General features: G+C 35.4%; 4 protein-coding genes across 4 annotated transcripts; 2 read left to right on the top strand and 2 right to left on the bottom strand.

Annotated features, from left to right (window-relative positions):
- LOC129885421 (beta-galactosidase 3-like) lies at window positions 1-6369 on the top strand. Its single transcript, XM_055959690.1, has 18 exons — window positions 1-653; window positions 731-826; window positions 972-1084; window positions 1200-1266; window positions 1673-1765; window positions 1967-2110; window positions 2344-2432; window positions 2520-2625; window positions 3147-3234; window positions 3331-3449; window positions 3830-3994; window positions 4331-4509; window positions 4584-4693; window positions 4794-4903; window positions 5138-5248; window positions 5324-5434; window positions 5754-5956; window positions 6053-6369. Exons 1-18 carry the CDS (start codon window positions 492-494, stop codon window positions 6168-6170), a joined length of 2184 nt encoding a protein of 727 aa, XP_055815665.1. The 5' UTR covers window positions 1-491; the 3' UTR covers window positions 6171-6369.
- Window positions 6370-6729: 360 nt separating this feature from the next.
- On the bottom strand, window positions 6730-10000 carry LOC129885420 (pentatricopeptide repeat-containing protein At1g74600, chloroplastic). The gene has a single exon (XM_055959689.1). The coding sequence runs from the start codon at window positions 9880-9882 to the stop codon at window positions 7243-7245; it is 2640 nt and encodes an 879-aa protein (XP_055815664.1). The 5' UTR covers window positions 9883-10000; the 3' UTR covers window positions 6730-7242.
- Window positions 10001-10848: 848 nt separating this feature from the next.
- Window positions 10849-16341, top strand: LOC129885424 (chromatin remodeling protein EBS-like). The gene is made up of 5 exons (XM_055959692.1): window positions 10849-11058; window positions 11140-11485; window positions 11813-11881; window positions 14159-14294; window positions 15950-16341. Exons 1-5 carry the CDS (start codon window positions 10986-10988, stop codon window positions 15974-15976), a joined length of 651 nt encoding a protein of 216 aa, XP_055815667.1. The 5' UTR covers window positions 10849-10985; the 3' UTR covers window positions 15977-16341.
- Window positions 16342-16480: 139 nt separating this feature from the next.
- On the bottom strand, window positions 16481-26822 carry LOC129885422 (uncharacterized). The gene is made up of 12 exons (XM_055959691.1): window positions 26407-26822; window positions 25915-26024; window positions 23697-23766; window positions 22119-22275; window positions 21900-22037; window positions 19547-19686; window positions 19118-19165; window positions 18039-18149; window positions 17769-17950; window positions 17558-17679; window positions 16955-17031; window positions 16481-16861 (listed from the first exon to the last, which is right to left on the bottom strand). Exons 1-12 carry the CDS (start codon window positions 26620-26622, stop codon window positions 16751-16753), a joined length of 1482 nt encoding a protein of 493 aa, XP_055815666.1. The 5' UTR covers window positions 26623-26822; the 3' UTR covers window positions 16481-16750.
- Between the last annotated feature and the right edge of the window lie 888 nt (window positions 26823-27710).

The following is a 27710-nucleotide window of genomic DNA, read 5'->3' as shown; positions in this document are numbered from 1 at the left end:
TCGTTTAATTTAAAATTTTCAAATTATTAAATTTTAGGTCAGTCACAAGACTGTGACTAAAAATGTAGAAATTTTGTGTGACAGAGAGGATATAATTTCTGGAGGAACCAAAAGCAGAGAGGTCGGCGGTGGCTGTATCTATAAAGATTGAGACTTGGGAGTTAGCATTTCCTGCAAAATCCAAAAAAAAAAAAGAAAACTCTTAACATTCATTTGACATTTATGACATATTGAGTATTGTTAAATGCAGAGTAACAAAATCCAAAATACTGTTACTTTTTTCTTTCTCTGTGTGTGATTATCTGTCACAGACATTCCTAGCCTTTTGTGAACTCTTGTCAGTGTCCTTATTTGTTTGCATTTTTGCAGGCCTTGTCTCTCTCTTCTTCTTTATTCACATTTTATCATTTCTCACTTTGCTTTCTCCACCATTGTTGTAAGATAAGCATTTTTGCATATTCTCTTCCCATTTCTCTCTAAGTAAAAACAAAATGGGTACCAATACCAAATGGTTCTTGCTATTTTTTGTGTTGATTTTTGTGTCCAAGATTGGTTATTGTAGTGTTACTTATGATAAGAAGTCTCTCATTATCAATGGCCAAAGAAAAATTCTTTTTTCTGGTTCTATTCATTACCCCAGAAGCACCCCTGATGTATGGCATTTTCTTTTTTTTGCTCATTTTTCATTTTCTTTTTGGTGTTTCTTGGTTTAACAATGGACAAAATGCAGATGTGGGAGGGGATTATACAGAAGGCAAAAGATGGAGGATTGGATGTTATAGAAACCTATGTGTTTTGGAATCTTCATGAACCTTCACCTGGCAATGTACTTTACTCTTTCTTCTTGTTTAAATTGTTCATTGTGAATATATTTTTCTGTCAAGTCTTTTTTTAGTAGTAGTAGTTCTTTGTTCTTCTGAGAAGCATTAGTGAAGATGCTATATTAACGTTTAATTTTTGTGGATTTATAGTACAACTTTGAGGGGCGTAATGATTTAGTTCGATTCATAAAGCTGGTTCAGAAGGCAGGGCTTTATATGCATCTTCGAATTGGGCCTTATATATGTGGAGAGTGGAATTTTGGGTAAGCTTGATTTTAGTCATCAAATTAATATATTAGCTTTGATTTATGATTGTGTTTACTTTCTAATGTCAAATGCTCTGTATAATTTTTCCTTTTTTTTTCTTTCTAATTTCAGTGGTTTTCCTGTATGGTTGAAGTATGTTCCTGGTATCAGCTTTAGAACTGATAATGAACCTTTCAAGGTGTGTGTCTCTCTCTCTCACACACACACATATAGGCACACCCTTCAGAAGGGGATTGCATTTATGGCAATGGTTCAACTGAAAAGTTTACTGCTTATGTCTTCATAAGAGGAGGGTCTATCGAAAACAACCTTTCTACCCTCCCCAAACTGCACTTGTGGGATTACTCTGGATATGTTGTTGGTTCAAGTGGAAAAGTAGTATGCTTGGAACATCCTAATGTGTAGTAGAGTTTTGGTTAAAGCAAAAGTATAAACGTTTTGCCTCTCTACCTTCACAATGTAAGGGTGAGGCTGCCTACACACCACCCTCCTCAGACTCCACATGTGGGATTACACTGGTTATGTTGTTGATGTTGTTTATCTTGGAAGCTAAATCACAGTGGAATGTTATTTTTTTCTTGCAGAGGGAAATGCAAAGATTCACCACAAAAATTGTCCAAATGATGAAGAATGAGAAGCTATTTCAGACCCAAGGTGGTCCTATCATTCTATCTCAGGTATGATTTTCTACCATTTCACTCATGACCAAGTGATAAAAGCCACTTATTGAGGCATTTGGTGTGTACTTTAAGCAGTTTAAGGATATGTGAGGGAAGTCATAGACTGGATCATCTGTTTGTTTCCTCATCTCATGTGCAGTATGGTGCTTTGCAATGATGAAGCATCATAGATACTTATGTTTAGAAGTGTTGATGCAGATTGAGAACGAGTATGGGTTAGAAATAAAAAAATATGGTGCTCCTGGTCATGCGTACATGACTTGGGCGGCTAAAATGGCTGTTGAAATGGGTACTGGGGTCCCGTGGATCATGTGCAAGGAGGATGATGCCCCTGATCCAGTGGTAAGATGTTTTCCGCACTATACAAGATTGGCCTGGCTTCGTTTATTAACTAAACTGAGTGCAGCACTCAATTCTTTTGGCTCCTTATTTCAACTTGTTATTTCGATTGCCCCCCCCATAATAACCAGATTGGAAAATATTCTTATAGAAAGTCAATTATATAGGAAAGCTGATTTTGAGTGCTTCGGATTCCCTAATGTTATGCTAAACTTAAATCTTCATTTTGGTGACAGATAAACACCTGCAATGGTTTTTATTGTGACTATTTTTCCCCTAACAAACCTAACAAGCCAACGATATGGACAGAGGCATGGAGCGGCTGGTAAATTCAAGATACTTTGGCATTTGCAGTGTGATTAATATTTTTCCATGTTAGGATGATTTTACTTAAGTTTCTTCATGTGTAAAGGTTTGATGATTTTGGCGGTCCAGTTCATCATCGACCAGTTGAAGATTTGGCCTTTGCAGTTGCTCGGTTTGTTCAAAAAGGTGGCTCTTTGGTGAACTATTATATGGTGGGTAGATTTCCTCCAGCTTTTGAAGTCTCATTACTGCAGCTCCTGTATAGTGGAATATAACTAATAACTAATTCTCTGAAGTTCTATATCGATTGATGATATGACCGTTGCTGAAAAGTGCATATCTACTAATTTGATGAATGAAATTTTTTGGAACAAGATTGTTTGAATCTCAAAACTATATAGCATCCGTAAGTTATGATGCAAAATTACCCCTGCTTTGGAAAATAATCTTCTATAGTTATCTGAATTTTCATCTTGACCCATCACCAAGTCTAAACTGTTAAATTTCAGTAGCTTTTATGTACTTCTCATTCTTCCAGACATTACATATTAAATTCTTACCAAATGAATGTAAGAAAATGATTTCAAGAGTTCTACACTTGTCATTTCTTTTAAAAAAAATGATATCAACAGTTTTACTTGTAAAAAATCAAGAGATTTACCGTCTATCATGCGTGCAACTTGTGATGATACTTTTTACCTTAACCAATGTTCCTTTTCTCCTCTTTGAACAGTATCATGGGGGAACCAACTTTGGAAGAACAGCTGGAGGGCCTTTCATCACTACCAGCTATGACTATGATGCTCCTATTGATGAATATGGTCAGAGACTGAGCTAGTACCATTAAGAAGTACAACTTTACATGTATTTCAACTTTCCTCATATATACTAACTAGTTCTCCGTGCTTATTTTATAGGCTTGATTAGGCAGCCAAAGTATGACCATTTGAAGGAGCTTCATAAGGCTGTCAAGTTATGTGAACCAGCACTGATTTCTGCTGATCCTGCTGTTACTGCCTTAGGGAACTATGAGCAGGTACCTTTCCTATCTTTTCTTTTTCCCTTTCTGTTGACTCTTTTCATTAGATCTTTGGGGGCAGGGATGTTACTACAAGTAGACACGGATGGCAGTAGATGTGGAGTACCACAGCACCCATCACTACTTCTTTGAGGAATTGGGTATACATTAAAAATAAATATTGATTACTTAAGTACTTTAACTATGAGTGGGTGCAGGCTCACCCACTATACCATACTTGCATCTGGCCCTGACAACGAGGATGAGTATGCAAATTAATGTAAATTATAGATGATCAATAGTTCTTTGTTCTTTTTATTATATTGGCACATTCTTTTACATATCTGATTCATATATGTTTGGCCTTTTAAAATTCTGAAGTCTTCTCCATTTTGCAGGCGCATGTATTTTCTTCCGGCTCTGGACATTGTGCTGCTTTTCTTGCAAATTACCATTTGAGTTCACCTGCAAGGGTGACATTTAAGCACCAACATTACGACCTGCCACCTTGGTCAATAAGCATTCTTCCAGACTGCAAAAATGTTGTATTTAATACTGCCAGGGTATGTATATATCACAGTGGTTACTTCTGTTGTATATCTTCTTCTTTTATTCGTTGTTGCTGAAGAGTCATTCATTAATAAATGTTTTCCCCGTAGCTAACGTTAAGTTGTAATCATTCTTAATATACCATCCCACTCCTTACTTTCTAAGCAAATAATACTTCATCATAAGTTGACAATATTGTGTCTACTAAACAACTCATGGCTTTTAATTCCCATTAACATGATTACAAAGATGAGAATTGAAGCTAAGATACGTAGGTAGTACTCAGTTGCCAACTGGCAGTCTATTTACTGGAAAATGTTTGTGATGAAATCTTTTGCTCTTCAAATCAGGTTGGAGTTAAGACATCCACTGCACAAATGCTGCTTACAAACGTACAACTGCGCACTTGGGAAACATTTAGTGAAGATGTATCCACCATTGATGCGGATTCAAAGCTCACTGTTGTTGGTCTCTTGGAGCAATTAAATGTTACAAGGGATGCGAGTGACTACCTTTGGTACACCACTAGGTACGAATGAGAACATTTTATATGCCTGCTGACAAATATGTATATTTGTTTGACCATGTCATTGAACTTTCCAGTGTTGAGATAAATTCAGCTGAATCATTTCTACATCGAGGGGAACATCTGACTCTTACTGTGCAGTCAGCAGGCCACGCCTTGCATGTGTATATTAATGGACAGCTTTCAGGTGCAAATGCTCTCTGATTAAGTGGACTTATGGTAACATTTTAGTGTTGAAAAACATCAAATGTTGGATTCTTTCTAAGAGTTCCAGGGTCCAATTACAGGTTCAGTTTATGGAAACCGAGAAAACCGAAGAGTTACATTCACAGGAGGTGTTAACCTGCATGCTGGAATAAACAGAATTTCCCTACTCAGTGTAGCTGTTGGATTACCGGTTAGTCTCTTTTTACGACTCACACTTACGAGATCAAAGATTCTCAATAGATGACCTTTGGGAAACGAATGACAGACTTCTATTTTGGAATCAATAGTAGTAGCAACAACTTGAGTTGGGGCATGGCTGGTGGGGAGATATTTCTGCATTTGTGGATCTCATAAATCACTCATCACTTTCTTGCTTGCCAAAATTGGCTTTTCACCTTTGTGTTTTGGTTTGTTGTATTTGAAGAACAATGGAGCACGTTATGAGACATGGAGCACAGGAGTCCTTGGACCAGTCGTTCTTCATGGGCTAGACAAGGGTCAAAGGGACTTATCGTGGCAGAAATGGTCATATCAGGTGCATATCCTAATTTTTTATTCATGCTTTGGCATCTTAGAGGTCCTTACCACAACTTTGAATGTTTTTGGGCAGGTGGGATTGAGAGGTGAGGCCATGAACTTGGCTTCAAACGCAATTTCTGCTGCTGAATGGGTAGGAGGCTCTTTGATAGCAAGGCAACGACAACCTCTTACGTGGTACAAGGTATATATGTTTGCTTCTGTCTATATGGAGAACAGGACAGAAGAATTTCCAAATTGAATTGCTTTACAGATAATCGATTAGTAACAAGGAAAAATGTAATATGAAGAACACTTGAAAATAACGTACTAACTGATGGAAATCACTTGTATACTATTTGTGTAGCTTTTGAAACATCAGAATTGATCACACTTCCTGATATTAAGAGTTAGATTATTGATGTTCGAAGATAAGAATGATATTGTCTTATAGAGCTGTAATAATGAGAAATGAAAAGGTGGAATCTTGACCATGATACTGAGACTCTTCATGAAACTTTCAGGTATATTTCAATGCACCAAGAGGTAGTGATCCATTAGCAGTGGACATGGGAAGTATGGGAAAAGGTCAAGTATGGATCAATGGACAGAGCATTGGAAGATACTGGACTGCTTATGCCACTGGTAACTGCAGCCCTTGCACTTATGCAGCTACATACCGACAAGAAAAGTGCCAATCTGGTTGTGGCCAGCCAACTCAAAGATGGTATGCAGATAACAGTAGTATTTTTTTTTACCCTTACTTGATAAATGAGAAGATTAAAATGGTTGCCAACTCTTTAACCTATTTGGTTTCTTGTAGGTACCATGTTCCTCGATCTTGGTTGAAGCCAACTGGGAACTTGCTGGTAGTTTTTGAGGAGATAGGTGGGGATGCATCAAAGATTTCTCTTGTCAAAAGGTCAATTACATATGTATAGATATGATATTATTTAGGTACCACTGATTAGAAAGTAAAGTTTGGTCTCATAGGACGAAAGAGTTCTATGAAAAACTCTTTTCTAATTTTTTGGGCAATAATTAGCTTATTTGCTTTGCAAAATCATCTTTGTTAAAAATGTGAGTCTTCCTCATCAGTGTATATATTTACAAGTTATTGTTGGAAAAAATAACTCTGAACGAATTTTCATTTTCAATTGCTTTAGATTCTTATTCTTCTGTAGTTCCCAACCTTCAAGGTCCCTGCAATCTAAACCATTAGATATGTGTTGCAAAAACATGTCCATGTAAGTAAATTACATTTCCTTAAAATAATATTATCGAGAAAATATTAGTACTAAATAGATTTAATACCTCAAAATCAACCTATGTGAAGAGGCGTTGCACAAACAAATTCATAAGGTGTGACACCGCTTATGATTTTTTTTTTTTTGCTTATGTCACTGCCCATTATTAAAATAGTTTTTTTTTTAGATATAGTTATCAGTTGTCACCATTCAACTATTTCAATATATAACTACCGGACACAAGAAACTGAAATTATCCAAACTTTCTTCAATCCCTTATAGAAAAATGCATATTCTTTTGTTTGTTGATATAGTACATATCCCATGTTTCATGAGAAATACTTAGCAGAACCAGTTCATGAGATGACAGAAAAAACCTATAGTAAAGTTAAATTAGGAAATCAGCGCAGATGTGCTTGGTTGATTGTTGATGGAACCACAAAAGGCACACATCCACGTTGTTGAGACACACCAGGCAATTGCAAAGGCCCTTCCCTGCTGGTATTTTAGTGTGTTTGTGTACACGAAAATGCCTACACCATAATCTTTATAAAGTATCTGTTAGAATTCTTCTCGGTCAAAACCATCCGCAAGAGAGAATAGTAAGTGACGTCTGAATTTAGCAAAGTAAATTGTCTATTTCAGGATCGAATCAGTTCCTTGATCTCTCCCAGTTACTTTGAAAGTTCTCCGCCTTGAAGAACGTTCATACACCAACCAGTAAAGAGCAAGGTGCAAAGACTTATTGTACCGAAAATGTAGTATTTCACAAAGAACTCCATCCAGGTTCCTTTGCTATCCCAGTTCCACGCATTGAACCTCTTATTTTCAAGACTTCATCCCATTGGCCCACACTAGCCCAGATATTTGACAATGAGACATATGCACCAACTTCGCTCGGCTCCAACTCTATGATCTTTTTTGCTGCCAGCTTTCCTAGCTCAACTTCATCATGCAATTTACACGCAGCAAGTAGTGTTCCCCAGACCAAAGCATCAGGTTTTATAGGCATCTCACTAATGAACCTCTCAGCCTCAGTTAATCTACCAGAGCGACTGAGAAGATCTACCATACAGGCATAGTGACGATAACCAGGCTCAATTCCGTAGTCTTTCATCATTGAATTTAGAAAGAAATACCCTTCTTCAACCAAACCAGCATGGCTACAAGCAGAAAGAACACCAACAAAAGTTACTGAATCAGGCTTGATTCCTGAATTCCTCATTAACTCATAAACTTGCAAAGCATCACCCCCTTTTCCATTTTGAGCATAGCTTACAATCATAGCAGTCCAGCTAACCAAATCAGGTGCCAAAATTTCTTTAAATGATTTGCAGCAATCATCAATACTTCCACATTTTGAATACATCGTAACCAGTGAACTTCCTGTCGATGCTTCTGATTGTGATCCCAGTTTTAAACAATGTGCATGCACTTGGATACCAATACGAGATCTATTAGAAAGAGCGATAACCCCAAGAACAGAAGAAATTGTAAAGGAACTACTATCTAAATCATTCATCAGCATTTGCTTGAACAGCTGAAGCGTGTCTTCCACATAACCCCTTTGAGCATACCCAGATATCATGGAAGAACATGAAAACTTATCTTTAAGGGGTATCATATCAAAGAAACTTCTTGCCGATACTAGATCACCACACTTTGTATACATATTCACAATGGCACCATTGGTAATGCAAAGCTCACCAACACCATGTCGAAGAATGAAGCCATGGATTTCTTTGCCAGACTTCAAGGTTTGAAGAGAACTACATGCGTTAAGGATAGCAGTTAATGTCATTTCATCAGGAATGACTTCCTCAACGGGCATCTCTCTGAACAGTTCAACGGCTCTATCTGAAAAGCCGTGTTCTACAAGACCGGCAATCATTGAGGCCCATGAGACATTATCCTTATCCTTAATCAGCTCAAATATAGCATATGATTCCTCTATACTACCACATTTTGAGTACATTGTGGACAGAGAGCTGCTCACGTTAACATTAGAGATTAACCCCGATTTAAGAGTGTAGCTATGTATCTGTCTGCCCAAGTCTAGACAGTCTACAACTCCCAAGACACTAGAACAACAGAACTTATCAGGTTTCAAGTCCTCTTGGAATATTCTCCGAAATAGATGAATTACCTTGTCAGAATCATTATTCTGGGCAAGAGCAGTTATCATGTTAGACCACAAACTTAGGTGCTGCAGATTTTCAGCCTCTGCAAAGACTAGTTCAGATAAGGCAACTTCCCCTATCTTCGAGTACATATTGATAAAAGAAGTTTGCACAACTGGATCCTGATAAAATCCAGTCTTATAGATCCAAGAATGGATTTGGATTGCTTCTTTTGCCATTGTAGGATTAGCACAGGCAGCAAGCACACAAGTGACAGTGTAGTTGTTTATCTCTACCCCTTTATTCCTCATTCTTCCAAATATTTGAACAGCAGAAATAGGATCTCCATTCTGCACGAAACCATTTAGCATGGCAGTCCAAGAAACAACATTGCTGACTGGCATCTGCATGAGTTCCCTAAATGCTTCATCCATAAACCCACATTTTGCATACAAATCAACAATAGAAGTCCCCACAAAAACATCAGTTTCCAGACCACATTTTATAGCCTCTCCATGAACCATTTTGCCAAATTGAAGTTCCAACAGTGAAACACAAGCATTCAGTACACTTGGAATAGTAAATTCATTAGGCTTTAAGAAACCACCCCACATTCGTCTAAAAATATTCAAAGCAACCCAATACTCCCTATTTTTTACTGCCCCTGATATAATAGCATTCCAGCAAACCACATTATCACACAAGTAATCATAAAACACCCTTAAAGCATCATGAAACCTCCAACATCTTGAAAACAATTCTATCAACCCACATCTTACATATCCATCCGAAAAAAAACCATTTTTCATCACAAGCCCATAAACCTGCTCACCACACAATGTAGATGTTAAAGCACTACAGGCAGAAAGAACACTACCATACGTAAACATATTCATCTCAAACCCTAGCATGTGCATCCTACAAAATATCCTCCATGAATCTTGGTACAGTAATGCCTTATTAGAATTAGAAATCATCAGATTCCAGGAAACAGAATATGGGTTAGGCATTTCTTCGAGCACCTTGGCTGCATTGTCCATTCTTGAATATTCACCATAAGTATAAAGCACAGTATTTGCAGCATATGTATTGCCTTCAAGATTCTGGGACTTTATGAAATGGGCATGGAAAATTTCGGGTTTTGAGTGAATAAAATTTGTCGGTTTGGTTAGGAACTGAATACTGCGCTGGTCTGGGAAATCAGAAACGAAGGCAATGGAGGAGATCAATTTGCGTCCAAAAGGTGAGAGCTTGTGCTCCAGTTGCTGGTAACGGATAGAGTTCATTAGTGAACTTCGATCATGGGAAATATGCAGAGTGCGCACGGGTGGCCTGTGAAGGATATAACTGAACTGAGAATTGCAAAAATGTTACTCCGTGTCCTAAATAAGGGTTACTTTAGCAAAAAATATAATACATAGTTTATTAAATTGTGCATATGTCTGAATAAATATATAATATGTAGTTTATTAAATTGTTCATATGTTAAATAAATATAATATGTAATTTATTAAATGGTTCATATTTAGGAGTTGTTTGATTAAAGACAACTTACAGTGAGATTAGTTAGGTATGAATTAATTATTTTTTTTAGTGAATATTTGATTTGTTGTATTAAATAATATGAACTACATAATTTTTAAAAATACGTTCTATAACTGTAAAAATATGTGACAAGTAATGTATAAAAAAATTTAAAAGAATATTTTCATCATTTTAACTATGTTATCCATTCAAAGACATGAATCACTTATTCAAGTACTAATTATTAATTTTGAAATAAATTATTTCAAACTTTATAATCAAACAAATAATTAAGGAAAATCAAAATTTATCACAGGAACACTATTGTCCATCACACCAAACATGTCTTTAATGTTTATTGAAAAAATGAACACTATTAAAAACGTGAAATATAACATACAATACCATTTTTGTTTTGAAATTTTAAAATGACACATATTTTGAGGTTTTTTAAAAAAAGCTAAAATGACAATATATTATTTTTTAATTTTAACTTTTGACATGATATATTATTTTAATACATTCAAGTTCTTAAATTTAAGCTCAAAAAGACTCAAAACTTCTTTTATTTTTTTAAATTTCATGTCAGAATAAAATCAGACAAATAAAATAGAGGAGTATATTTTTTTCACAAACTTTAATATTATTTAAATAAAAATAAAATCATATTTTTTAAAAAGTGAAAAATAGTCTTTCTCCTGAAACTTGATAAAAAAAATCTAAAAAGAAAAAAGATCCCTGGTGACACACGCTGGTTTGGCCGGGTTCATATCTCTCTCTCCTATTTCTCTATCTGCACAGTTCACAGTTTGCAGTTTCAGGCGCATGACTTTTGTAGTGTTATACACTCCTCCTCCTTCAGTCCATGGCTAAAACTCGTACCAATCGTCGAACCCTAGATTCTTACACTGTTAAATCCATCAACAAGACCGTTCGAGGTAAGTTAACCTTCTCTCAATTTTCCAGATAAAACTTTTCGCCGGAAAATCTAACTTGCGCTACCTGGAAACTTTCTTCAGCCGGCGACTGCGTGTTGATGAGACCGTCGGAGTCTTCAAAGCCGTCGTACGTTGCTCGAGTTGAGAAGATTGAGTCAGACAGCAGAGGTAGCAACGTCAGGGTTCACGTCCGGTGGTATTACCGTCCGGAGGAGTCGATCGGAGGCCGTCGTCAGTTTCACGGCTCAAAGGAACTATTTATGTCCGATCACCGCGATATACAAAGCGCCGACACAATTGAAGGGAAGTGTACAGTCCACACATTCAAGAGCTACACCAAACTCGACGCCGTTGGTAACGAAGATTTCTTTTGCCGATTCGACTACAATTCTTCTACTGGAGCGTTTAATCCCGACAGAGTTGCCGTGTATGTACAAAGATTGATAAAAATTGTGGCTTTTCTCCTAACAATCTCTATTTAATTAGTACATTAAAAAAGTGATAACTTGACTTCAGATTTTCGCCTTATCATTAATTAATGATTCGGTAATAGCTTGTTGAGGAGCAGTAGTTTATTTTTCTGAATAGATTCTTTAGTTTAAACTTTAAAGACATTCATATAGTTTCGTGCTTCAGAATCTGACAATATGTAGCTACAATACTAACTACGTGGTGTATTAGGAAACAACATTTTTTTTGGAAGTTTATAACCTTGGTTTATCATTAAGTATTCTTTTTGGTCCTAATTTGGCAGGTACTGCAAATGTGAAATGCCATACAATCCTGATGACCTCATGGTTCAATGTGAGGGCTGCAGTGACTGGTAAGTCTGATTCTTCACGTTTTTCTCATGGCAGGTAATATATTAAGATCTGGTTTCTTGTTTAGTTCTCTGTTACACTGTTTAAAATCTTCTCAAGTTTTAATTTTTCTGATAAAAGGCAAATAGTGTGGTAATAATAGTTTATAAATAGTGTAGGTCCTGCATTAGTTTCCAATCTCTAAGCCTATTATGCTTTATTGCATGCTCTACGTGTACTATTTTCTTTGTTTGATAAGTCACATATAGGGCAAGAGCTAATTTCAAAAGAAAAGTTGGCCATTAATTGCACCAGGATTTGCGACTCAATCTGTTCATGAGTATCTGAAGCTACTCAGACATTTCCTAAAAATGTTGTGTGCCATCTGTTCGAAAATTGGTAGCAAGTTTACCCACATAGTGGATTTACTCAAGACATTTTTAGGTGCATGATGCAATGCAATTAATGTAGTATTTTGAAACACATATTTCTTTTTGCTTTCCTTTTTGCCTAAGGAAGAAAATGTTTCCTTTGAGGTTATAGTAGTAAGGGGCCATTTGGTGTAAGGGATAAATATAAATAGTTTTGAGATAAAAAAATAGTACAGGAATAAAATTTTGGTGTCCTGTTTGGTTGGCAAGTTTGGGATAACTTATCTCACTATTTATATCATAGTGATGGAATAAGTTATTTCATATACATGGTGGAATAAGTTATCCCACCTTATCCCAGAATAACTTATTCCCGGATAATTAATCCTGGGATAACTTGTTCCCAACCAAACGACCCTAAGTGCCTTATTTTATACTGATAAAAAAGGTAGTTAGTTCCCTATTACATGGGCGTTAGATCTCTGTACTGCAATTAGCTTTTCTGGCGTATCTTTAATTATGTATGCTGATGTGTTATGTATATCTATATGGCTGGTCAGATTTGGAATATGCTTTGTTCAGGAAGTCAAATTATGGAAAGAGTTTACCTACACACGGAGTTTACAACAACCAAATAAATGTATGACATGAGCATTTTAGCACTTAACTATAGTTAATTAACCCATTTTCTCCTCAAATTATTACTTAATCATGTTAAATTGAAGGGGTTTGATTTAAAATTTTGACGTTACTAAGTTTTTGCGTCTAACAATTATATCCAAAATGGGATAGACGAAGTTTAATATGACACTCTCTTATAATATGTTAAATCTAGTATTGTATAGCCTATTTTTGTTTGTAATCATTGACGTTTTGGTAGAAAATTAAGATATGATCATTCCAAGGTACATGAACTTGTGATCAGAAGTTTAAAATATGATCGCTCATTCTTTGAGAGCATAAGAAATTAACTGTAGTGTTACATGCTCTTACTGTCTAGTGGAAATGTCCGCTCTAAGTATTTTTGTTGATGGAGGATTGATATTGGTGATTTTGAGGTATTTATAAGAAAAAAGATATAAGTTCAGACTCGGACTGATTATTTTAATTCACCGAATAAGTGGTCATACTTATGTCTTATGGCTATGTTGTCACACTTGGTTTATCGCAGGACATAAATTTTTCATTTTTAGATATAAGAAAAGGTAAGAAGGATCAAATTATCAGATCCCAAAACCAAGGTTAAAAAAGCCTTTTAATCTATTCTGAGGGCTGATATATAGAAATTAATATACTTCTTTATGTGAAAAGTAACTGGCTCATCATAAATCATTTATTTCAGAGGGTTTTGGTATTTCTGATCAATTTATTCCATTGTGGTTTGAACACCAGCGATCATGTTATGTTTGGAGATTGGTCTGTTCTGTTTTTTACTCTGCTTGTATTGAACTTTCATCTCTCCACCTATCTGCAAATGTGGTAGGGTAAAGAAAGAATGAAGCAGAGTACCCATCAGGAACCTCTGCTCGAAAGATAAAATAACAGTCTTGAATGCGAAGACCGAAAGACGCCATTATTTTAGCTATCTTAGGTTGTTAAGCCTTTAATTATGTTAGGTATGTACTTTTCTGCATTGAAAATCTTGTTTTGGAAGGATGCCAAGGTGTGGGAGAAACCTTAGAGCTGAATACAGCAGATTCTCGATCACCTTTCCTGACTGGATTCAAGTGAAAATCTGATTTTTGTTTCAGCTAGTTTGAGGGCTGAACATGTCTTCAGTTAAGTTTTGTGGTAGCATATTTGCATGATTTAAAGTCAATCGTATGTGAAGATTCTTAGGCAACAAAGCATTTTCCTAAACTGGACATCACTTGCCTCTACTTTTAACATCTGGATGACTGCAACTAAGTGTCTTTAATTTTCATCCAGGTTCCACCCTACTTGTATAGACATGACACCAGAGGAAGCCAAGAGACTTGACCACTTCTTTTGCCAAAATTGTTCATCTGAAGATCAGAAGAAATTGCTAAATTCTCATGGTACTTCAAGACATTCTGATATAAAGGTGAGCCCATTGCTAGGTTAACACAAATATCCTGGTTACCTTTTTGATCCATCTTTCCATGATCTAAATTGATATAAGTTTCTTATTTTCTATTTTCCTTGGCCTCCATTCACTGATGTAGCTTGTTGTATTCATTCCAAACATGCTGGTAGGTTGATTTTAGACTATACATGCTTAGTAAATCTGTTGCTTTATCATATCATTTGTTACATATGACGAGGGCAGCAGCTTGGATGTGTAACCCATCATCTTTTGCAATTTACTAGTAATGCCAAAGAAAAGCAAATAGCAAATGCCATCAGACCGGGTGGGTTGGGGGTGTTGGAAAGAGATCTGAGTACTTAAAAGCTCCTTTTGAAATATCAAACATGAAGGAAAAGGTAATTGATTGGAGGAGAATGTTGGAATAAAAGATACACAGGTGAAATGCAAGAGGAAAAATTCATTTGAGTTTTATACATCGTTTCTGAAATTTATCTTCTCAAACAACCCTGGCAACTCATGATGGTAAGGCAAACTCTCTCTTCTGATGATAAAAAGTTATGTCTCAATAATAAAGCTGCTTTGTTAAGGAAGCAAGTACTACTCAATCTTTCTAAGCATCCTTTTCTTCTTTTTTTTTTGAAAACTGGTAATCTTAATTCTAAGCATCCTTTTCATTTTCTCCTCCGTCACTTCTTTAATGACCCTTGACATTCCCTAAACAAGTGTACATTTTAAGATATGCACATCATTACTGTTATTAAGTAATTTATTTATTTTTTGGTGAAAATATGGGCTGGATTTCGATACATATATACGGTGAAACAAAATCTGGGAAAAAAGAAGGTTCTCCAATGAACATTCAATGCTGAATATGGTCTGATTCTGTGCAAAAGTTTATTGGTCTACGGCATTTCATATACATTTCGAGACTATTTCTTGTACACTCTGAGAGTATTTTGCTCTTGGGCAATGACATAGCTAACGAGGTTCTAACTGTCGTCTATTGCTGACTGAAAATTAATACATTGGGTAAGGTTGCCTTCAGATTCTATGGAAGAATGTTGAACAATGATAGTACAGTAGTCAAGTATGGAGATTGTGGGGAGTGGGGACACAAGAATCCACCTTGGTTTTGAAATGATGCTCTCAATAAACAGAACAAAAATAGATGTGCGTTATTTGATGATTTTTGTTATCAAAAAGACATTTTCTGTAAGGGATTGTTTGGTATGGGGGATTTGTATAGACAAAGTTATCTAGTGAGATTAGTTATCCCATCATATATATGGGATAACTTATCCCATCATTATAGTACAAATGATGGGATAAATAATCCTAAGAATAACTAATACCCCTAACCAAACGTCGCGTAAAATAATCCTGCATTTTGTCTCGGGATTATTATCCCTCATCCTTCATTAACAAACGACCCCTAAGAGTAAGCTGTTAGCTGGAACTTTGTAGATTGTATTTAAGTTTTTTTTGGCTGATTGATCTTTTTCTGTAGGAGTAAACATATGTTTTTTAGTGTAAGAACCACAACTCTGACAAAATCAGCTCCTAGCTGGAGTTCTTTAGATTTTATTTACTATTAAAAAAAATTGGTGGTTATTGTCCTCTACATTTGCTACTGAAGCCTCAAGTTTTAAAATTTGACTCGAGTATTTCAGGTTGAGTCCAAACGCCGACGGAGGTGATACTTATTTGGCCAACCGGATGCAAGCAAACACTGAGGCAATTATAACTGCGTCAGAAGCAACAATCATGTGGACTGATGTAAATGGAAACTGACTGAAACTTTGTATTGCCTACTGGTTTGATAGGCATGCACCTTGTATCCTTTAAGTTGGTCGAGGAAGTGTTTGGTTGTGTGTAATTATTTACTGTAGGTTTCTCTTCTGTTATTCCATGCTACTTTCTTATTAGAGTGACAAGTGTTGTTGTTTATAATAAATTAAAGTAGTCTAGTGTGGTTTACTGTAATTAGGTGCTGGCATTTCCTTCTGCTAACATCTCCCCTATGGGAACTACTCAGTCTGGTATATGTTAAAGAGATTTCGTACTTCTCTTTTTCGCTTTCCCTTGGTCATTGCCTACTGTATTTCTTGATTGCGCTCCGTGTCCTCAATTACACACAAACATGTAAAACGCAAGTGCTTTCAGTAGTTGAAATATTGTTTTAACTGGAGAGGTATCTAACATGTCTTGATAGATGGCGCGTTTTTGACCGAAGAAATCATGTAATTACTTCTAATTCTCTGACATCAAATACACATTGTACAAAGTGAAAACATTGACATACAATTGTGCAATCAATAAAAGCCTGATATCACACTTTTCAAGTCTCCTAATAAACTCAGTTAGCTACGCTGATATGCCTGTAAAGAAAATTACAGTCCCCACAAATTCCACGCCAGAATTGAACAGATCAACTTCATGCAAACTGCTTTTAGCTGATATCTGCATTGATGTTAAGCTGTTTTTGCTCTCTTCCATACGATGACTGTGCCGCCAAAATCAGAGGAAGCTAACAGGTTCTCTCCATGATTCCAAGCAATACCTATAACTGGATAGCCATGACCCTGCAGCAAATACACCCCGATTTATTAATTCTCTTTCCATGGTAGTCGAGATGACACAAGTCTGGAGATGAAGTTTGCTCATCTATTTTATACCTGAAGTTTGTTAACACATGTATTCCTTGGCCGAGTTAAATCATAGAAGTAAACATTTGCATCTTCACTTCCAGCAACTTCAAATTGACAGAATGAGTAACTAAGTCAGTTGTGGAAGAAATTCATAAATAGCAGACTGGTAACACGTTTTACATCCATGAAGCTTCAGGGAACAACACAGATGTTACCAGGGCAACCCAAAGAATGAAACACAATAGATCAAAGTTGTTCGAACTGTTTCAATTTTTTTCTCCAAAAAAATAAGATGCATGTAGGAACTCGAAGACAGTTCTTTAGGAGTTAGGAAGAGGAATTACTTCCTCCAATGTTTACATGTTTGGCTTACTCCAATTGCATTTTTTTTCATTATTTTGAGTAGTTTCTTGATTGTAAAAACAATAGAAGTTGAAAGGATAGAAGTCAAAGTCAATAAAACAAGGGATTTGTACCAAAACAAATCTCTCCACTAGCAAATGACTTTCAGCTTGGTAGCCAAACAACTACATTATTAGGATCTCGAGAGGATAAAAAAAAGAAGAAGCAGAGATTTACAAATTGGAATTTAAAGAGAATAAACTTTTTATGAACAAATCCAATACATACCTATGTATTCTCCCTTTTCAAGGGAAAGTAAAGGACAGAAAGAAGCACGAATGCTGTGTAGCCGTGGAGCCAGCTTCAGTGAACACCGGAGTGTCAAATAACCTTTCATCTCCAAAGAGACGCTGCAAGCCCATAATACTTTCAATATGACTAGAAAAAGAAAATCAGAAGAAAGAGAAACCAAGTGGAGAGGCATATGTTTCAGTTTGACCTGAAAAAAGACAAACTTCCGTCACGAGTAAAAGCCAACAAGACAGGGCCTCGTGCCAGCAGAGAAAATGTCCTGTACTCAACAGTTGTAACAGAAGATCTATGCTTACTGCTACTTCTATTCCGATGAGTTCGAGATAGTGCACCTGTATGGGAGTTCATACTTACTGTGTAAATACATCCCTGCAGATAATGAAGCTGAATATAGTAAGCCTTGATACAGAGAGGACTAGAAACTGTAATGAAGAATAATAGGGACAAAGCAGGCAACCTGACCATCACCGCAGAAAATAAACTGACCAGTGTGGTCATGGTCCATGGCAGTGACTTCACCATCGACCACAGTTGTACTGATCGTTCTCCCAGTGCTAAAATTGAACACCTGAATGTTAGTTTTAAGGTTTAGTGCTCAATGAGGTAGAAGATAAAGAAAGAAATGAAGGCTGTGATATATTCTATATGGTGAAAAAAATATATACAGGGATGCACTGTCATCCAAACCGTCAGAAGTAATTTGAAAATGCGTATGAATCCACCGACAGTTTCTACAGGTGTACAAGTATGAAGTAACCTACTTGTCAAGTGCAACAAAATCCAAATCCAATTTTAGAAGCAAAAGAAGTACTCTAGTAGGTTAGAATGTCGACCTGAATAAATTTGTACTGTTTCTTGGTTCTTATAATACAAGCTTAAGGTCTACATTTTGCTTCATGTGTAAACAACCAAGTGATTTATGTGTTTCTCACAAAATGTTGCCAACTTATTCAAGTCATTGACTGTCACATTTCATCTGTATCTTAGTAATGAGCAGGATTGATATGCTCACTTGCAGTTGGATGTGAACTGCTTGTTTTGTGCTGCTTCATGAAAAACTATGTTTCTTCTTTTTTAGACAGTGGTATCCCATCCAGCTTGCGTACACATCAACTAATTCACAGGGAATTCTCCTACTTCAGCCCACAAACACAAATGTCAGTCAACCTGTAAACCCAGGCTTGGGAGCTGTTGTGATGGACTCGAACCTAAAATTCTCCAGATTATTACTACTGTGCCTCAACCACTCAACCAACCCCTTAGGGATGAAAAACAAGTGCACCTTAATGCATTTTGGAAACGTTCTCTCTCTCTAATAATCTAATTTCATGATGACTGCTGTGCACATGAAAATATCCTTTCCTCCTTTCTTTGTTCTATCCTCTTTCCCCAGAGGGAAGATAAATATTTATCATGTGCCCATGAAGAAGTATTACCTTAATTAAGCCAATAAATCTAACAAGGATATGTACAATAATTTACAGTAAAGATCTAAAAAATAAAAATGCATTCAACTAAAAGATAAAGGATAATTACGTTTATTTCTTTTTTTGCATTGCCAGCAGAAAGAAAGTTGTTGTTCACCTGTAAGAGAAAATAAAAAAAGGCAACAAAGAAAGAACTAAGTTTAGTAAGTTATTTAAATGCATATAAATGCCAAGCCTAAAAAAGAATATGAAGGTGCTTTCATGCAATAAGTTATACAGTATACTGAATGGATAAATGTTACAAAATACAATAGAAAAAGAAAAAAGCTGAAAACCACATGGAGCCAAAGAAGATGGTTTATTGTACTGCTAAGCACAAGGAGGGGACACGTGCAAATACACATTGACAACAACACAAGAAATTTGCATGCAAACATGCCTTTTGAAAACCTATGAAGAATGTCATCTAGGAAAGTCTATTCTGGTGGTTGCAGAAACTGTGTACCCATAACCAAAAGGTACGTCTTTGTCCACTTACAGGATGAAATCGAATACAAAGCTGTGAAGAGACTCCATAAATGACCCTAATGCAAAGGCCTCTAGAAATATCCCATACTCTGATAGTTTTATCCATTGAAGATGATGCGATGTACTGATTGTTTGTGGAGAAGTCAAAATCTGAAAAAGGACAGATTTCGAGAATGATATCAGTAACATGTTAAACATATATAAAGCATAGCTAGCATTTCGTCACTCTTGACCAAGGAACAGACTTGCGAATAGAGTCATGAAAAGGCATGCTAAGCAAATCAAAAGAAACTCCATAAGAGCACCATAGTGTGGTTTCTGGCAGGATTACTCAGTTTAGACCATCAATGGATTGGGGTAGGGACTAAAACATATGAACTAGTTTCGCATATGCAGAAAACTGGGAGAATTAAAAGGATTCTTTACGAAACCAATATCAAATTTGAAATAAGAGGTTTAAAAAAAGCACAAACATTAAAAGACTCGTGTGATGATAAAAGCTCTTGGCAAAGCCAGGTAATAAAAGAAAATACTTCCTTATCAACTCTAAATGAAGCTTAACAACAACCACCAATATTTGAGTTGGATCAAAACTTTTAAAAAAAAGAATTAAAATTTTTGTAAGGTAATAAAACTGCAATTTCAGTGGGTCATCTATACATGGAGAGGGTGTTAGACAAACAACAATATCTATTTTTAACATTTTTGGCCTCAACAACATGTTTTCATTTCCATAGAATTGGCGATTGGATTCGTTGGGCTTTGGCTCCTATATAAGGCAAGGGTCCACCTTATCAAAAAGATACAACAAAACAAATAATACTAAACTCGAAATTATCAATAGGGGCAGTATAAGCAGCACAAAAGCAAAAACATTAATCAAATCACCGAGATGGATAAGAATTACAAATGTTTGAAGGACAATTTAATACTTAAAACTTTCGACCAAGAAAAAAAGAAAGGTTAAAAATGAATCAAACGAAAAACAACTTAAGAAAAATGATGGAAACAAAAAAACATAGAATGACCTGTTCTTGGAAGTACTAGTTCGACCTTGAAAAATCAAACAAGACATTGTAAAACAGACCATGCAATTAAGAATCACAGTGTGATAGAAACAAATACTGCAGGTGCTAACTCCTTTCCCTGAGTACAAGAGCTACTCTCTCCATCCCAATTTGCAACTTGTTTTGCCCTTACTACAGCCCCCGCTGCCTACAAAAAAATAGTATTTTGGTATTAAGAATACTTTGGTACTTTCTGCAAATTATTTTGTGACAAAAGCCTTCCTTTCTTCCTTAAACTGTGTCCATATCCAGTCTAATACTCCCATTAAAATTTGGACGGACAGAGTACTAAACATTTTCTATGATTTACGGTGTCCTCTTTTCATTGTTTCAAGGTTTTGAATCAAATGCAAATCAGTTGAATGGGAGAACAAACAATCACAAGGACAGAAGACATGAGATTTGCTAAACCATTTCCATTTGGAAATGGCAAAAGTCAACTGACGATTCTGGACATAGTTTCTGGTCAGAACTTCAATAACAATTTCTGAGTTAAACCTTGTCTATGCTTCTACCAACCTAATCCAACCAATACTGGAAGACTTATTTCTCTATTCCCATACCCTAACCTGAAGTGTGACACAAAGCATGCTAAGCTTCACATTGCTTAGGTGGTGCTTCAACTATGGTGAGGTCCTTGGAGTGCACCTTAGCAAAAACTAGTAAACCAACAATCTTTGAAAATTTAAGTTGATTTCAAGGAACTCACGACTCTATCTTGTAAGGTAGAACTAAACATAAATATGCCGTCAAAATGACTTAGTATTCAAGAATGGATAAGTTATGGATTAGAAATTAAGATTAAGGAAACAATAGATACTGTACTGAATTAGCAACTTAACATTTGCATCTGAATCAGAGATCGAAGAAAGTTGAATTCTTCCAAATAATTTTTCGACCAATCCTTCACTAATTACCTTTTTAAAAATTCTCCTACCCATAACGTCTTTGTCTTTAACGTTTTTTCCCTTTTTTATATATTAGTTCTTCTCTGGACCCTGCACATAGAAGGAGCTTAGTGCACCGACTACCCTTTTTTAGTTCTTCAGTTCCTTTTTCATTAAAGCCCTAAATTGAGCTTTAAGTTTAAAACCCTGATAGATTTTGGTGCTTTTCCACACCTTTTTCCTTTGACAACATTGATACCTGATGTCAATTGCAACTTAAATAAGACTGGTTACAAATTTAAGCCACTATTTCTAATACATTTTTACAAAGGTAAAGTACCACACAAACAATTTTGATATATGTACGAGGTTAAAGACAGACTGAAGAATCAATACCAGTTAATCCAACCTGTGACATCTTTTGAATGGCCTATTAACTGCCTAATGACTGAAGGGGGCATGGAGACACTGCATACTGTCAAACTTCCATCAGATGCTCCATATGCCAGTAGATCAGAACTCATATGTCCAAACTTTATAACCGTAACTGAAAAATTAGATTAATCAAGTTAATAATTAAGCTAGATGAAGAAAGAAATTGACTGATTCCTATATGAAAAATAATTACCCATGGCCTTGCATTGGTCAAAAATGCAATGCATCCCAACAAAGGAATACGCAGGTTCCGACCTTCTACGTGGCCGATCATCAGAGTCACTCGCATTTGAACTGAAACTAGTAGTCCGACTCAATGCTTGACTTGCTTGACTGGGACTTCGTAAATCCTGCATGAACATAAAGAGGGTGAAAGTTGTGCTAAGAGAATTCTCATTTGTCATGCAACTATAATGACCAGAAAGAACCTACGCCAAGAACACTTGGCATATGCCGGGTATGGACCTAGATTCGACCAATTTATTTGGCCTTAACCTTAGCATTCATCTTTGCTAAAAAAGTTAATCTAATAAGCTGTAGACCAAGAAGATTGAACAAATTGAACAATTGCATGTTCTTATCATCTCCATGCTGGAGTATATTATGACGCACTCAACTCAAGAGTCTGAATGTAACTATGTATACATTTATAACCCAAATAATCCATGAGTTGATTGTTATTCAACATCTCTAGATCAAGTGCAAGAGATATATTTGCAAAAAGGACCTTAAGGAGACATTAAGGTACATCTACAAATATAGAATGTCAAACATGGAGCTAGCATAAACATTTACAGATTTAAAATATGAGAACACTGGAAAGATACATAACCAAACAATCATACCATGACACTGTTGTTCACCCCCACTTAACCCTCTCCACAACAGAAAAAGAGAATAGTACAGCATTCCATGGTCAAAGTTTAAATTCTTTAAACTTTCTTTTTTAGGTTATAAAATTTGAATATATTTATAAATAAAATCAGTACATACGTTGTATTGAAACCATATGTACAAGTGAGCAAAAATAGGTAGTTTAATAAACTTGCTCAGCACTTAAACCAAATGTATTGAGCAATTAGCATTAGAGATTCCCATAATATGAATTAAAGATCATTTAACACATTAAGGGTCACCCAAAAAATGCTAGACAGTTTTCAAATGGAAACAAACAAAGCAGATCATTAAAGCCACAAAGAGTCAATTCATATATGTCAACATATATCTCAAATAAACTGAGAGCTCTTATTTAAAGTAAGTTCACTTAAGTATTTAAACAAACATGAATTCCCACAAATTTTTTATTCCATAATTATAAGAATACGTTTTATAATTATTTTTTTTATCAAAACAATACGTTTTATAATTTAAAAAATACAGTGTATTATTTTTTCAGATCATTTTTTTAGTACGTATTTCAAAATAAAGCATTGTAATACATGAGTTTTTACATTCGAAATATTAACGTTATGACATTATAAGATATTAAAGAGTTAATAGGTTTACAGTTTAAGTTTCAGTTCTAAAGAAAGGGTGTCTGCTCAAGAATATTCAGAAGGGTCAGGTTAACAGCTTCCAATGAATACAGTGATTCAAATTATTTAGTTGTATGAATTTCACCCTTCAACTTAATTTGTAGGGAGTAGACACAATCTATCATCCAAATACTTCTTAGATGACACGTCACATAAATAGATGAACGCACAGGCTAAAGTAAGAACTAACAAGTATGAAAGAAGATTAGTCAAAGACAACCAAAAGATGCACATACCTTTAAAGAATTCCAGCTATCTGACTCGAGTAACTGGGAAACTGGACTTGCTGACGGCATCCATCGCCCACTGATGCATCAACCAGTAAATTATCCTGATGTCAGATTGTATGGAGTACGAACTTCAACCAAAAAGATAAAATAAATAAATAAAATGCTTAATGTTGTAAAGTTTTACATTCCCCAAAGTTCCATGATGTCAAAGCAATTCTGAAACGGTAGAAAAGGAATGTGCTTACAAAAGATAATTGTATTATGTTGCCTTTCTCTACAATCAAAAATGGGCATTAAAAAGATAATAGCCATATAAAACTTCTGTGTTAAAGGATTATTCTTCCAGAATCTCATGTTCTTATCGCGCCTAAAGAGCTGATTTTTTAATGAAATGTGCAACAAAAGACAATTGTATTATGTTGCCTTCCTCCACAATCAATAATGGGCATTAAAAGGATAATAGCCATATAAAACTTCTGTGTTAAAGGATTATTCTCTCAGAATCTCATGTTCTTGTAGCGCCTAAAGAGCTGATTGATTTTTTTATAACCGTGGTGTCCGGGCCAACTTTCGTTTACCTCGACTATTTCCACTGGATACCTGCCACCTCCCCCAACATCAAGTATCAAGTAACTCTGTCCACCAAGGCCAGGACAAACAGTTGGTGGACCTAGAATTCTACACGAGCAGGTTCAATGAAAAGCAACATCAATCAATAAGTGGAATTTCTCTATCGTTTTTCCCCTTTTGGGCTTATCGAAGCTACAAAATGAACAATCTTAAAAAGTTGAGGTGGATGCTTCTTTTTCCAAAATACTGAAAATAGTATGGCAAGTAATTTAAATATTTTATCAAAAATTAATTTACTTTAACTTAAAATGCGAACAACTTATCTCTTTAATTTAACACATTTTCTCTCAAGGAATATAAATTTTTTCTAAGCTTAAGAAAAAAATCTATTTGCCCAATTTAGACATTTAGTAAATGAAAATTTAACAAATGTAAACTCTTGTTCTTATTTATAAATAACAATTATCTACAAACAAGAAAACAACAAAAATAAAGAATTAATTATGACATAAACTAAACTAAAACAAACTATAAGAAGAAGAGAGCTTATAAAGTATCTAACAATTTCAATGTAACAAAAATAAGTAATTTAGCATATATTAATAGATTAAACTAAGAATTTATCAATAATTACAATGATTGCACTTGCATATGTTAGGAAAAATTATGTTTGATTTCACTTTGAAAAAAAGTTTGAAGTAAAACAAATCAAGATAATTCTTGTTGAGTTTGAGTAATGATCAAATATAAACTAGAATAGAATTTTTTTTTAAAAAAAGAGAATAGAAAATAGAGATTAAAAAAATAGTCCAACTGATGAAAAGTAACAAGGTATTACCAAAGGACCGGACGTGCACACATATGTAACACATATGGTGACACAAAACACAAATTTAAGAAAGAAAATAGGGCAGCTGCTGCAGAGACGATTCGAACACCTGACCTCAACAATTTTTTTTAAACCCGCTAAATCATCAATCCATAAGATTATATTTGATCTAAGTGGGTTCATTTAAGATAATCTGATCGATTCTGTCAAATTTAACCCATATAAATACTAAAAAATATTACAAAGCATATTCATTTGAACCCTCTTGACCCCATGTGGGTCCGCCCCTGAGGACAAATGGGAAGAAATCACCTAGAGTTTTTTGTCTCTACTGGATTTGAACCTGAGACCTCATGGTTCTAACCCACTTCATTTCAATCATGGCCCAGTATGTCAAGCAAATAAAAAATACATCCTTGGCCGCCCCTCCTGTACACTGTACAGTGACAAATTCGGTCTAAACAATTTCAGACTAAGAAACAAAGTCATCAATATGATTGTTAGACTTTGCAAGTCGTCGCATAGGTTCCTTATTATCTGTAGTTTCAAAAGCTATGGCTTCCTAAGTATTGTACTAAAAAAAATAGTTGCAAATATAGACCTTGGAGTTTTGAAGGCTGCATACATTTATGTCAACTGAGTATCTCTTTCTAGAAAGCCTAGCATTTCCGAAATTCAACCTATCAACAATGTTCTTAGTGATTTGATAAATGAAAATCACACAAATGGTAAGAAGTAAATAACCAATTATGAGTCTTAATCAAGCACACTAAGCAAAGAAGGGATTGCATGCTACTAGAAGAAATAAAGATAGATCTCAACCACCTGTTCCCTGGGGTACTTGGTCGGCTTGGTATTTGCAATGTCTCCCAATTCCTTGGCCTACTAATATAATTACGATAAGCTACGTATCCTTTTCCATTGCATCTCCAGTCCTTAAACAAGAAATAAAGTTCTATCAAGTCGCTGCATAACTAATCGCAACAAATATGTAGATCCTACTATCAAAATGTTGGATAAAGTTTGCATATAGTTTACACCTGAACCACAAATATCAATGTTAACTGAGATAAACCGAAAGTGCCACAAATGTATGTCAAGTAAGCAATGAATTGTTCACAATTAGATCCTATTTACGAATGAACCAGGATACAAGTATGTCTATCATTAATGAATAAGTAAATCGAAGAAGAAAAAAAGTGAATACGTACAACACGGATGTATATAACATTAGATTCTGAAGAATCACACATACTCACAGCGATAATGCAGTTAAATATAATCACGTGTTAGTGCATACACGTGAAAGAAGCGTACCTTGCGACGAAGCACACCGGATTCAGCTTTGCGATGGAGGAGGAATCGGCGAATTCCAATGTAATTTGGATCTGAATTGGCAGGCACTGGCTGAAGCATACAACTGAAGAACTCAGGATTTGCAGTGAAATCCTTTTTCTTCTCAATATTCTCCTCCTTCAGTTCATGATCATGACCTTCAGGCGAGCTCCTCTGAATTGTCGTCGATTCCGCCATTTCGAGGAAATTCAGGTGAACTCTTCATTCAGAAATTCGCCTCCTCCGGCAACCAGATCGTGGAGGAAGCGCTTTTGAAAATACTTCGTTTTCTCTCGGCGATGGCGGATAACGGAATTGTCAAAATGTGAATTGTGACGACTAAGGCGAATTGAGGACCTTGTGTCGCATGTGCAATTACTAGTGTCCGTCAACTGCGCTTTTTTTTTTTTTTTTTTTGTGACGGTGCATCTTATAAATTTTAAAGTTTGTGCTGAGTAACTCCCTTATCTTTCTGTTTTTGTCATTTTCTCCCCCCCGAAACTATAATGCTTTACGAGAAACACACCCTTCTCCTTTTGCTTTTTCCACTTTCTTCCCACAATATTTTGTTCATTTTTTCCCTTCCCGGAAAATATTGCGAATCAACCTTTCTAGTTGTCCCAAATCTCATTTATGCCCAAACTATAGTTAAATTAGACTAGAAAAAAAAGAATTTATATAACTTGAGCATCATTTCAATAAAAGAGAAAAGTAATATGTGGAGTGATAAGTGACTATTAACCTAAAATACGACTCAATATTTTGTATAAAGATTTTATCGAGTCATATAAATTTAAAAATAAAAGATACTTTTTCACTAAAAACTGCATTCCAATTCTTAATTTCTTTCTTTCTACTATATTTCATTTGCTTTGATTTCACTAATTGGAAAGCATTTATTTTATTTTAGGATTTCAATACTACTTTTTGAAATATGATTGCTTTTTTGAAACTGTTCCAAAATCAAATCTAGACAAAATTGTGTTCCTAAAATTGAAACCTTAAACCAATTGTCTCAGAATCGAACTTAGAACTAACCCAAAAGCCACCTACCTAAGGTATATATTGGTGCTGTTATAAAGCTAGCAAGTAAATTTGATTTTTGTTTTTACCTTCTTTTGAATCATTAAATTGACTAAAAGTGAAAAGTTCAAATGTTGCGAACATTGGTTCAGGAAACGTACTTTCAAATGCCAATGTTTTACTATGTTAATGGTATAAAGTACTACTTGAATTTCATGAAAAAAATGAATTATTTTGCCACTTGTACTCTGATGTTATCTTTT

Source organism: Solanum dulcamara, chromosome 4 (assembly GCF_947179165.1).
Source record: "Solanum dulcamara chromosome 4, daSolDulc1.2, whole genome shotgun sequence".
In the NCBI taxonomy this organism is placed as follows: Eukaryota; Viridiplantae; Streptophyta; class Magnoliopsida; order Solanales; family Solanaceae; genus Solanum; species Solanum dulcamara.
This window is presented reverse-complemented; position numbering and strand designations above follow the sequence as displayed.

What these genes read in the sequence shown, in the direction of transcription:
- LOC129885422 (XM_055959691.1), bottom strand. Translation starts at nt 26,622, where the DNA reads ATGGCGGAATCGACGACAATTCAGAGGAGCTCGCCTGAAGGTCATGAT. An exon ending in ATAGCTGGAATTCTTTAAAG is followed by an intron (nt 22,276 to 23,696) that starts GTATGTGCATCT and finishes ATGTTCATGCAG; the next exon opens with GATTTACGAAGTCCCAGTCA. An exon ending in TTTTCTGCGGTGATGGTCAG is followed by an intron (nt 17,951 to 18,038) that starts GTTGCCTGCTTT and finishes CATTATCTGCAG; the next exon opens with GGATGTATTTACACAGTAAG.
- LOC129885421 (XM_055959690.1), top strand. Translation starts at nt 492, where the DNA reads ATGGGTACCAATACCAAATGGTTCTTGCTATTTTTTGTGTTGATTTTT. An exon ending in TACCTTTGGTACACCACTAG is followed by an intron (nt 4,510 to 4,583) that starts GTACGAATGAGA and finishes TGAACTTTCCAG; the next exon opens with TGTTGAGATAAATTCAGCTG. An exon ending in GGCAGAAATGGTCATATCAG is followed by an intron (nt 5,249 to 5,323) that starts GTGCATATCCTA and finishes GTTTTTGGGCAG; the next exon opens with GTGGGATTGAGAGGTGAGGC.
- LOC129885424 (XM_055959692.1), top strand. Translation starts at nt 10,986, where the DNA reads ATGGCTAAAACTCGTACCAATCGTCGAACCCTAGATTCTTACACTGTT. An exon ending in CATCAACAAGACCGTTCGAG is followed by an intron (nt 11,059 to 11,139) that starts GTAAGTTAACCT and finishes AACTTTCTTCAG; the next exon opens with CCGGCGACTGCGTGTTGATG. An exon ending in AATCCCGACAGAGTTGCCGT is followed by an intron (nt 11,486 to 11,812) that starts GTATGTACAAAG and finishes CTAATTTGGCAG; the next exon opens with GTACTGCAAATGTGAAATGC.
- LOC129885420 (XM_055959689.1), bottom strand. Translation starts at nt 9,882, where the DNA reads ATGAACTCTATCCGTTACCAGCAACTGGAGCACAAGCTCTCACCTTTT.